Below are 12480 nucleotides of genomic sequence, written 5' to 3'. Positions count from 1 at the left end.
AACAGGGGATAACCTCATCCTGCAGAGCTGATCTCCCCTGCTTCGGGACTGGGAAAGGGGGTGAAGAGATTTGTTCAAAAGAGATTTCTTCCAGCAGGCCTAGATACATATTAACTTAGAAGCAAAGTGGAATGCCTGGAGTGAGTGTTTACATGCCAATACTCAGAGCTGGCCATCTACAGAAAAGAATATCAAATAAGTTATTCAATGACTATCGTTATGGAGCTAATCTAATACCACAAAATGTAATTTAAATGAATTATTCAGTGAAAACAAGCATAACATTCAGAAAACATGTTCAGAACAGATTATTTGGCCAAGTTTGTTTAGAATACTCTCTCAGCCTCTTGCATAACATTCCTGGTGTCAGCTTCCAAAACAACTGAAAAGTTTTGGGGTGAGTTTACAGAAGCAGTCAGTTCTCTGCTGCATGCTATTAAAAAAAAAAAGTTGGCCTAGCTTTATTTTGGATGCCACCTCTAGCTATTAGTACATCCCTGGAAGAGAGAGGGAAAAAAAGCTCAGGTTTGAAGATATGAAATGAGCCAGGTTGTTACTGCTTGAGTGTTTTGGAAGGGACTCATTGCAACTGCTTGCTCAGTTTTGTGGATTAATTTCCTCTCCATTAGATACTAGCAAAGAAGTTTGCTTTCATTACCCTGTTTTGTCTTGGACTTTCACTAAGGAGTTGAGGATACATCTGCAAAGAAAGAGATTCCAAGAGGCTGAGAGAGGTTTTCTTTAGTCAGTGAAATGGTGACTGTGTTTGACACTGTAACAAGACCAGGACACACCAACTCTAAGCGGCACCAGACCCTGCCAAAATAACATGCAAAATCTGCAGACATAAGTCCATTGCTACGCACAACACACATTTCAAGATCCGTGGATCCTACACATGCCTATCACAACATGTGGCGTACCTCATCCAGTGCACTTAATGCCTCAACAACAACTATGTGGATGAAACCAGATAATCACAAGGCTCATACATGAGCTCCTACAGGATAACGATAAAAGACAAAAACACCCTGTCACCTGTGGGTGAACACTTTTCACAAAGAGATCGCTCTATATCTGACCTATCAGTCCTCATCCTCAAAGGAAATCTGCATAACACTTTCAAAAGACGAGTCTGGGAGCTTAAATTCATAACTTTTCTAGACACTAAAGCCATGTCTATACTAGCAAGCTTACAGTGGCACAGCTGTACTGATGTAGCTGTGCCACTGTAAGATTGCTCATGTAGCCACTTGACGCTGACGGGAGAGATCTCTCTTGTCGACATAATTAAACCACCTCCACTGAGTGGTGGTAGCTATGTCGGCAGGAGAGCATCTCCCAGCGACATAGGGCTGTCCACATCAGTGCTTCTGTCGGTGTAACTTATGTCGGTTAGGGGTGTATTTTTTTTACACCCTTGACAGACAAAAGTTTTGCCAGCAAAAGTGCTAGTGTAGGAGAAAGCCTAAGTACCTTTCCCAGACCTGAGGAAGAGCTCTGTGTAGCTCAAAAGCGTGTCTCTCTCACCAGCAGAAGTTGGTCCAGTAGAAGATATTATCGACCCACCTTGTCTCATTATATTAATATTTAACATGCCAGATATTTGGGCATTTAAAGAAGGAGTATAATAATAGATTGGGCTGCACAATATGTGCTAGAAGAGTGCATTAGTACCCCTCCCACAGCTCCACTTTCTTCTGGGCTTAATATCCCTTGTCTTGTTCTGTGGGGGAGGGGGACTTAATAGTTTTTCCTGAGGGAGCCTCTCCCCTCCAATCTCAGGTCCTTAGTTCTCACCTTATATAGACACCATTACATTTAAAAACAGCCTTGTGTGAATGCAGAAGTGTAATGAACTAGTTACAGGCAGAACGTCTTCCAGGCATGAGCAAGGTTTGTTAGAATGAACCTTCCTCTACCATCTTCTATATCCTGAACTCTCCAGTTAAGAACTTTGACCTTGAAGCGGTTTTCTTTCTGAATTTACAAAACCAATAAATAAGATTGAACCCATCAGCCTTCATTGACCTAAGATGCACACCCATCCCTGCAGAGAACTAATATCCTTTCTAACTTCATCACTGGAGCTTTTACAGTCAGAATTAGTGTTACTGCAGAGCTCCATCATACCGGGTCTGCACTTTCTTGGGATTCCTACCAGGCAGAGAGAAGTTTTAAAGCTTAATTCAGGCTAGTGTTTGAACTACGGTACGAGTACGTGAAGGGCGGGGTGTGGGTGTTGGGGATGAGTTCCTAATATGCATGGATACCAAACTGCATTATCTTCCCTTGGGAAAGTTTCTAAAACTGAACTGAAAAGCAGTTTCTTAGAGATGATTAAAAGTGAAGGAATTTTAAGAGGCCTGGATTATCTTGTCACTAGCTGCCGTTTACCATTTTTCATTTCTCCCAGCTTCCATGGTAACAGAAGTGAAATCCATTTCACTTGATTTGCAGCCACTTGCACATTCTGGCTCTCATTGTTGCACTGTTTAGGTTTCAAACATTGCAGGAGAACATTGTTTAAAAGCAACTGTTGGCACTGGACTGTTTTTTATTAGTATTGGCAGCACTGTTGCTTGGGCAGCACAGGACATGGCTTGCTAAGTCTGCCTGTTTATTGATCTTACAACCAAGCAAGGCTGAACTTTCTGAGAAGTGCCATCACACAACTATTTTGTCTGACTTGCTGCCATCACTACTAGCTAAAAGGTAGCATCTCAGAAGTGTAGGTAGCTCCTGTTTTATAGTACAGTTAAGTACAGTACTATAAAACCCTATCGAAATCTTACTGCCCGGTTGCTGTAGGACATACCATAGAACTAATAAGAATCCTCAAGCATGGAGGGTACTAGAAGCTCCTAAGGAAGTTAAGTCCGTTTGATCTCATGAATCAAGTTTGAACATTTAAATTAACTCACACTTACTGAGGGCTTTCTACTCTTGAAACGCTACAGCGGCGCCACTGTAGCACTTCATTGTAGACATTACCTATGCTCATAGAAGGGGTTCTCCCATCAACAAAGGTAATCCACCTCCCCGAGAGGCCGTAGCTAGGTTGACAGAAGAATTCTTCCATTGATCTAGCACTGTCTACCCAGGGACTTAGGTTGGCTTAACTACGCTGCTCAGGGGTGTGCATTTTTCACAACCCGCAACCTAGTTAAGTAGACCTAATTTTCTAATGTAGACCAGGCCTGAGACTTGGATTTACATGGCAACAAAAGTGTTCTAACATGGGACACACCCACTGCTCATGCAGATGATTCAGAGACAGGATGTGAAATGCTGCTCCGTCCATTCCCCCGCTCCTCCGACAGTATTATAATGGTGATAAAGCCTCCTAACCGAATTAGATATTGTCAGAAGCTCTCTAGAGATCTTGTAAGTTTAGAAGAGTGTTGATTGTGTTTCTGTGAGCTGCTTTAGTACTGGCCTCAGGGATTTCAGCACACAAACCACAGTGGCTGCTGTTTCAGCAGGAGCCATTTCACCAGAGTGGTAAACACACAGCAGTTTGAGAGCAGAGAACTTAATGCATTAGGGTTGCTTTCAAGGTTGGCTGCTTCTCTGCCCTGAAGAAGCTCGTGTTGTCGGATGTCAGGAACATTAAGCAAACAGGAGCATGACAAGGCTGTGAAGTCTTTAAAGTAAACTTATCAAATAAATTTTTGGTGTGAGATTCAGTGCTGGTGACAGGGACCAGACGGACAGCTCTTTCTCTTCCCTACCATCCAAGCAACTTGGGACCCTGAATTAACTACAGCCTTATTTAGCCAAAGAACAGGTACAACATGGTCATCAGCAATACAAGATTCTCCACACTGCCAATCTCAACCCTGAGCTGGGGGCACTGTCTCCGGGCAAAAAAGAAAAAAAAAAAAAAAAGAAAAGTAGTTCTGACTCCATGAGCCATTCAATCTTTGGCTTCACTGCCAAGCCTGCTATCAAGGATCCCAGCTAGTGTCACGTCTGGTGGTAGTTTTAAGATGTTGGGTCTCATCCATCAGAAACTGCAATTCATTTTGATGAGCCACCCGTTGCAGTCATCAGCCTGCATTTGAGGTGAAAGTCTCAGCATGTGCCATTACCAATTCCTTGAGCGATCTATGTAAGACTGAAACAATGTAACTGGATGTAACTCCGAAGCCTATGTCAGCACAGTCAGCTTGCAGCAACGTTAGCAGCTACAGGTAGGGTGGAGGGCTCTTTTTGTTCAGAACCTCACTAGGTTGAGTGATCAGTGGGATTCACAGTCTGTTACCGTATAATTACGTGTTCAGCCATGTTGACTTTACAAATTACACCTCTGCAGTGTACAGCTATGGTAAGGCATGTAGCTATGCCATGCCAAGAAACCCAGACCATCATATCATCAGAGATAACTCATCCAAACACCACCCTTACTCTAGAGCAGCGGTTCTCAAACTATGGGGCAGGCCTCCCAAGGGAGGCCTGGGAATGTGTTAGTGGAGGTGTGAGCTGTGCGCCTTTTTTTCAGATTTTTTTTTGAAGAGCTCTGGCTGTCAGCCCCAGGTGGCTGGGGCTCGTGCAGAAGGGCCATGCACACCCAGGAGGCAGGGATAAAGAGGACAGTTGGACCCCTGCTACCCTGGAGCTGACAGCTGGAACCCCGCCATGCAGCCTCGGGCTCTTCTCCCCCCCACCCCCACTTCATTCCTTCACTGGGAGGCCGCCCAGGCTCAGGCTCTCCTCCCCCCGACCCCCACCTGGAGGCAGCAGGGCTCCAGTTGTCAGCTGCAGGGAGATAGCAGCAGTGCAGAAGTAAGTCTGGCAATGGTGCACTAAGTCTGCTATGAAAAGTGATGACATATCACTTTTCACATTGCCACCCTTACTTCTGTGCTGCTGCTGGTGTGGCGCTGCCTTCAGAGCTGGGTGCCCAGCCAGCAGCTGCTGCTCTCTGCTCTGCCTTCAGAGCAGAGTGGTGATATATGTACTTGGGGGGGGGGGGGGAGAGGAAGGAGGGGAATAAACAACTACAGACACAAAGAAAGAGGGCCTGATCAAATAAGTTTGAGAACCACTGCTCTAGGGCTACATTTTCATGCAACAATTTCATTGGTTATATGGGGGAGATTGCACAGAAGGTGCATTACCTTATCCAACTGCCAGTCACACAAATCAATACAAATCTCCCGGCACAGCCTCTAGGCACAAATCACCATAACCAGCATACACAATAACCCCAAATACGCACAGCCCCTCATCACAATACACACCCCTCATTTAGCACCCACCTGAATCAATACAGATCTCCCAGCACAATACCACCCCCACACAAAACAATTATCCAAAACGTATATTTTCACTGCAGCACACCCCCCTCATTCATCACCTGCACAAATCCACACAACTCTCCCTAGCACAAAACTCACAAATCAGCACAACCACCCAACCAGCACACACACAATAACCCTAAACATCATTCTTAAGCCTAGAACGTCTGCTGAGTCAGTGTGAAGTGATGAAAGCAGCTACCAGCATGGTTGAAAGCCCTTTTTGTTTAGAATACCATCGTGTTCAGACATCACTGGGATTCAGTCTTGTTACCATCACATTTTTAAAGCTCTCTTTTTTAAGCACATGAATTTACAAATGACACTCATGCAATAGCAAAGGCTTTCAGCTACTACCTTAGCAATAAGGAACGGTGACAATGTCAGAATTCAAATTGTCAGAGCACTTTGCAGCTTCCTCTCTAGATTGTAAGCTCTTCAGTTAAAAGATCTTATCTTCATAGCTTGCCTGGAAAACCCCTCACCATTTATGCCATATAAATAATAAATGTGACTTAAAAAAAGCATATTCTGGATGAAGGAAATTGTAGATAGCTGGGAACAGTTGCAGTGCCAGCCTCCCATGGGTCTGCAGAAGCTCTGTATTTAGGAGTCACTAGAGAAATAATTGTTGCACCAGGACAGTTTTGTATTTATTATTCCTATTCGAGGCCTCAGTCCCACAATTAACTCCATGTGAGCAGACTTTTGCACTTGCAGGGCCCAAGTGACTTCATTGGGATTCCACAAGGGCGCAGGGGTCAGCTCATGGCAGGATCAGGGTTCTACATGACAATTGTGCCAGCTGAGCTAGGTGAGGTATAGGACAGCTTGTTACAATCTGCGTATGGAGTGGAGAGTGACAGAGGATGGACTTGAGATGGCCTTAGAAACAGCTATGAGAACACTGTGTTACCAAGAAGGGTTTTATTTTCTTTTGCCAGTAGCTTTGTTAATTGCACAAAAAAATTTTGTTTTGCCATTTAAACATTATCACACATCCTATTCTGAATGACAAACGTTAATTAAAAACAAGGCAAAAAAATAAAAATTCACAATCTTAATTACCTATAGGATCTGTCATTGAGGAAACAAAAGGAAACTGCTTTTCTTTACAAGCTGTTCACAAGTGTCACATTTTCTTTTTAAAAAGGAGGGAGTCAAAAAATAAAGCAAATTGCTAAAACAGAAATCCGCATAAAAAGGAACTTTACAGAATTGCCAACAATATTAAGACAACATTGACTAGCCAGTTTCATTATAGCATCTCTCAATCCACAGCTTCCCCCCTTCCCACCCGTGGATGTCTCTCAGGCCTGCAAACAGAATGGGATTCGTGTTCAGAGACTAGACATAGATAAATACAAGAATCCAAGTGAAACCAACTCCTGGGCCAGAACCTGAAATGGCATCTGAAACAGTCCACTTTTTGCCATTTCCTTCCCTCCCCCATGCTTCATATCTATTTCAGAGTGCTCTCTCTGCTCCCTTGTGTATCAATAATGGTACAGTTCTGCCGGAAACACCACACCCTCCAGCAGATCTGTATCCATTTAGCTAGAGAGCTGCAGTTAGACTTTTAAAGGATAAATTACAGTGTTTTGCTGCTCTGCCCTGCCACTCCCATGTACATTCTGATCCCGTTTGAGAACATGACTGTTTCTGACAAAACAAACATGCAGCAGTGCAGTGACCCGGGAACTATTTTCCTCTGTATAATTCTTTGAATTCACTATAGAACACGGATCACAAGACTTAAGAGCTCCCTTCTCCCCAGCTGGTTCTAGAGTATAATGCAGGGAGATCCTTGACTACACTGGCTCAGATCCATTCATCCTACATTTATTCCAAGAGGTTTCTGCAGGGACATTATAAAAGCCTTCCATTGCACCAGCTCAGATACCAAGTGTCCCTAACAGACACACCTTGGAGTATAAATTCTAAGATCCATCTCCTGCACACTGAAGAGGTGAGTAACTTTCCCCACATACCTTAAACCGACATAAGCTGTGCACCATTTTACAACTGTGATGCGTTTAACCAAGGATTTTGAATGCTGACTGTGGATTTATTGTGGTTGTAAAGTGTGCATACAAGATGTCAAAAGCAGACTGATAGGTAATAGCAGGTAAGGTTACATGTACATTTAACGTAGGATACCCAGGTGAAGGATGACTGGTTTTCATGAGTAGACATGTATATAAGATTGTTCACAAACACAGTAATGGGTAATCAGGCCAAGTGATGTCTAACAGGATCTCTTACTACAGGGAGATGCTTACTATAGGAGGGGATGTGTAATACAGTGTTCGCTCACAAACAGTAATGGGTCTTCAGAAGAGGTGAAGTATTTAAAACATAAGTCACATCTATAGCTTGAGGGAGGAGTTGGATGTTATCTTCCATAAAGGATACCTGATACGTTCCCATTTCTTAATGAACCAGACCCACAACTTTACAGATCCCATTGCAGGCAAGGCATCTGCTTCAACTAAAGAAATCCCGAGCCACAGGATCATCAGAGGGTTTTCCTAAATAACACTGCCGCCCCTAAACAGCCCTTAATAAAGAAGGGGGCAACAATGCCAAGGTGGGCTCCAAGGCTGTTTGTTCTTAGCCAATGCAACGAAAAGGATCTGATGGTAAAGGACAAGCAGCCCTTAAGGACCTAACAGAACACAGCCTGCTCTGCATTTGCTTTCTTTTCCACTTCAGAATTCCAGCATAAAGGGAGTCAAGAGTGTTACCCAACCTAAGGAGGTGGGGGAGTGATCTCGGCCAAGAAAGCTGGTTCCTGGTGTTTTACTAACCTTTTCATTCTCTGAGTCCAAAAATGCAAGAACCCTCCTTAAAGGCTAATACTGAGAAAATTAAAATGACAAAGTTCTGTGTTTTTACATACTCAGGCATTGTTTCGACTCTGGCTTTCTCCACCTTCGGCACTAAAAATTTTTCTGTGTTCTTGTGAGTTCACTTCTCCAGTTCAGCTCCAACACTTCTAGGCTCAAGTTCAGCAGCACTTTAGGCTCCCATTATATTTACTAGGTCTTCCTTAAACTTGGGATCGTGCCAAGCAGTCACAACTGCAGCAAAAGAGATATGCTATGCTAGTGTGGTGCCCATAACAGCAACACTCAGCATTTGTATGTGAAATTTTACATTTTCAAAGTTCACTAATCAATCCTCACAACATCCCTGTGAGGTAGGTTAATATCAAGCTCATTTTTACAGATGTGGAAACGGAGGCAAAGAGCTAAAATGACTACCTGAAGGCCACAGATGAAGAGCATGGACTGGAACTGTGGGACTTTCTATCTCTTGGCCCTATGATCATTCCTCTAGTCCATTCTGTCAGATTCATGACTCTACTTGGGATATTGCCGGAACCCAAGAAGCGTTTGTAAATAACTGTTAGGAAAAAGTGGAGGTTGCAGATGATTTTAAAAAATCCACATAAAATAAGGGCAGGAAAGACCTCGAGGTTTGTTCCTTCACCAAGAAAAAAAATTCTGGCTCAATTTTAATCTTTGAATTTTTACTTATGATTTTTTTAAGCAAACCCCTATAAATCTTTTAACACTGTTTATAGGGATGTGCAGCTGTGATTAGCCTTTTAGGAGGCTGTGTTTATATCATCGTCTCTCATCCACCATGGCCTGTGGTTCCTAAGCTAGAGTTATCTGTAGAGGAGAAGCCATGAATAATACAGCTTGCTCTTCCCATCAGCATGAGGAGCTCGTCCATCAAGGTGCTGGGGGACCAGACAGTGTTGCATGCAGCCTACATACAGCCCCATCAACTTACAGAACTGCCCTTGGGAGGTGCTTTGTTCTATAGCAGTGGGTGATGAGCAGGAGCAATTCTCACACCCTCCCCCCCCCACTGGGATTTAGGGTTGTACTGATATTCACAGGTAGATGGGATGTATTACAACTGTCCCTCGATGCAGAGAGGCCAATGCATATGTTACCCATGGGAAAGGAGAGAAGCAATTGTTAGAAACAGCATCTCGGACAAGCATACAGAGGAGAAATAAAAAGCCAAGCAGCAGGTTTCTGGCTGAATTGCCTCAGAGCTTCTGAACCAGCCGCCACCATTCTGTTCCGTGACTGTCAGTGCATGGCATGGATGTTCTAATCAGATTGCAATAATCCGAGCCCCCTCCTCCCCCTTGTGCCACCAGGGGAAGGCTCACTGCAGCAGCTGCCCTTGTGGCAGATCTCAACAAAGTTTGTGTATAAAAGGAAATGGAGAGACAGATGGACTGGTCCAGAGTTAAAACCCAGTATCATCATAATATTAATTAATAATCATGGTATTAACAGTAAGAATGGTGCAGCCTAGTGGATGTAGGCCCTGTACACAGCAGACATATCGTTGTCTGATTGGTCCAATGCTTTTGCTCGTTTGTATACCTGGAGAAGAGAAAGGGGCAAAGGATCAGTTACACTTTTCCCTGGAAGTCTGCATCTAGCAGAACTACTAAGTAGCCATCACTAACCAGAGCACTGCACACATTGAACTGGGTAATTAGTACAACACAGAATAGAACACACAGATCTTGCAGAAGCACTTTAAGTGTCACTTTCTCTGGGCATAAATGATCTGTAAAATTCCCATCAAACCCATCTCCCTAAGTCTCAATCTCATCCATCATACTATAAGATATACACCAATCCCTGCTACCTTGTCTCAAGGCAGCCCTCCCTCCTAGATTTTCCCCCTTGTTGAGAAGCAGCCCCTCCCTACCCAACACAAGCCTCCAGCTCTGTCTTGCAGGAGACAGGTCCACACACTAAGTTGAAATGCTGAGTGTCTTACCTCATTGGCTGCAGCTGCCATGGGAGTTGGGTGGTTGACGGAATCACCTAGTGCAATGGCTAATCTAAGATCCTTCTGGATGTATTTCAGGTAGAAGTCAGGTTTAAAGTTTCCTTGTAGGATATCTGTAAAGAGAGGCCAAAAATCAGACTATAAATCAACCCTAAAAATACCTCAATGGCATGCAATTCAACATAAATCTTCACTTCCCCATCCCCAACTCCCAAGATGCTCCTTCCCTATTCCCCACCCTGTCCCTTCTTCCACTCACACACACAACACAACAAACAATTTCACTACCACGATTGTCGAACTGAACCCAGACTTCCAAACAGTTCCGAGGGCAGATTTCCATCCATTTCATTTGTCACCTTGCCCAGTGAACTCCTTAATACCAGTCCTAAGGAGACATTGGCTGCAGGTGAGAGAGTTGGTGCTGTGTCTCTGAAGCCCTTACCATGCTGGGAGACAGAATTCAACCTTTCACATCAAGTGTGACATAAAGGGGACAGCAAGAGAAAGTTCCCAGCACCATAGGCTGATAGCAAATGGGACGTTTACTTTTCCCCCTTCATCTCTGCCTACAGCTGCTAGGTTAAAGCAATAACCATGGCCTATGACAAAACAAGAGGGAAATTTACTTTGGCACTTCTGATCCAGGAAGATGCTGGCAAGTTGTCCCTGATTGAGGATATCCAGAAGAGTTTGCTGGGACTGACCAGTCACTTGAGCCAGGGTCAGTCCTTCTGCTATCGTAGCCATGAAGCTACCTTGGACCATGTTCACAATCAGCATCATCTTGGCAGCATTGCCTACTTCACCTGTGAAAGAGACATACCATTGGACGTTCCTCTGTAGCAAGGCAGGCTCCCTGTATACATGACATTAGCAATCCTAGACACTCCACAAGCCCTAGTAGCTCTCCCTTCCCCCAGTCTTACAGATTGCTGACCCTTAGGGCCACTGTCTTGAGGGAGAAGGAAGAAACTTACCATGATGAAAAGTATGGTTTGAACTAAAAACCTTCATGCAGCCCTAGTTATAAACCTCACCCTAAACATGGTTCCGATTCCAGTGTTTCAAACAGGAGCTTCAGCCAACTTCAGAACCCCCAACCCAATTCTAGACAGACATGTACCTGTCCAGTTTCTTGTACTACCTCATGAGAGAGAGAGAGGAGACAACCAGCTGATATGCTCAACCTCTTACCAGTGGTCTGCAAAGAGGATATATGTCCCCCTCAGACTCCTTGCTGGAAATCCTGCTCCTTGCATTGACTGAGAAACTGCAAGGCCCCTGGTGTTTCAATTACCTAGAAAAAAAGAGGTCTTCCCCATTGCTTGGAAACAGCTACTGCAGTCCTCATATAAACCCCTATCTCCAGCTGCTAAGATCACCAGCATCCCATCATTAGACAGCTGTTGATTTCCTGAGACTGGTGCTTCCAAGAAGCGACCACCCCTGGATACTATCACCTGGAAACAAAGAGAACATACTCTGTTTAGCTATGCACAAACAGAACAGACACACGCTGTGTACGCAGCAGGGCAAACAAGAACACCATGCAGGGTGCTTCTAGCACTAGGTACAGAAGCATAAAGCAAACTGTCTATACATACAGATAAGATGAAGAACAGAAATGCTGCAGAATACAAAATAGCATACAACACAGAGTACTGCAAAAGGTGCCCTAGCCCAGGAACTTGCCTTAGCCATGTACTCGTACCTCTGTTCACGTTTCCCCATCCCACAAAGGTGGACTAGAGGACTATACATTTCAGTATCTGAAAACTATGTGACTGTGTCACATGCCGCTGGAAAAGTCTAAGGAACTTGGGACAACACTGAAAGTGTATATTATCTAGGGCTGGGGGTGAAGAAGAGGTGCTAGAAAGGAGTTGGTTGAATAGAAAATGACTCCATGGACTCTGCCCTTGTTCATGACAACTATTATTTGCAGATGTGTTTATTTCACCGGCACCATCCTAAATTAGGAGAGGCACAAGGACGGGGGCTTGGAAGTCAAGAGGATGGAAATATCCTGGCATTTAAGTCCATAGAACAGTTTCTTTTAAATTTTACTTTGGCTGCCCATGAAAGTGAGAGTGCAGGCCCAGGACCACAGGCCTCTGACAGATCTTCTAGTGACTTTCTGGACCTTTGTTCCTGACAGGAGCATGTTAGTTCATAGCACATCCACAGTCTGAATTTACCAATTCACCAACAGACATGACCTTACATTTCACCAATTTAAATTTTGTGCGCTATTGTACTGCCCAGTCCTCCTGCTTTTAGGCCTGAACCAAAGCCAGTTTCAGGACAAAGGCATATGGACTTGAGAGGTCAAGGTAGGAAA

At 44.1% G+C, this 12480-nt stretch overlaps 1 protein-coding gene across 11 annotated transcripts in view; it reads right to left on the bottom strand.

Annotated features, from left to right (window-relative positions):
• Positions 1 to 6215: 6215 nt before the first annotated feature.
• GLYR1 (glyoxylate reductase 1 homolog) overlaps positions 6216 to 12480 on the bottom strand; it is a 34051-nt gene continuing 27786 nt past the window's right edge. For all 11 annotated transcript variants that reach the window (XM_037910161.2, XM_037910163.2, XM_037910166.2 and 8 more), the window contains 4 exons: positions 11437 to 11599; positions 10766 to 10945; positions 10125 to 10249; positions 6216 to 9718 (listed from right to left, as the gene is read on the bottom strand). In XM_037910161.2, the coding sequence (XP_037766089.1) occupies positions 9644 to 9718; positions 10125 to 10249; positions 10766 to 10945; positions 11437 to 11599 (543 nt within the window). In that variant the 3' untranslated portion in view covers positions 6216 to 9643. The remainder of the gene's footprint in view (positions 9719 to 10124; positions 10250 to 10765; positions 10946 to 11436; positions 11600 to 12480) is intronic.

This window comes from Chelonia mydas, chromosome 10 (genome assembly GCF_015237465.2).
Source record: "Chelonia mydas isolate rCheMyd1 chromosome 10, rCheMyd1.pri.v2, whole genome shotgun sequence".
NCBI lineage: Eukaryota > Metazoa > Chordata > Testudines > Cheloniidae > Chelonia > Chelonia mydas.
The sequence above is the reverse complement of the archived record's forward strand: the minus strand, read 5'-3'. Positions and strand labels throughout refer to the sequence as shown.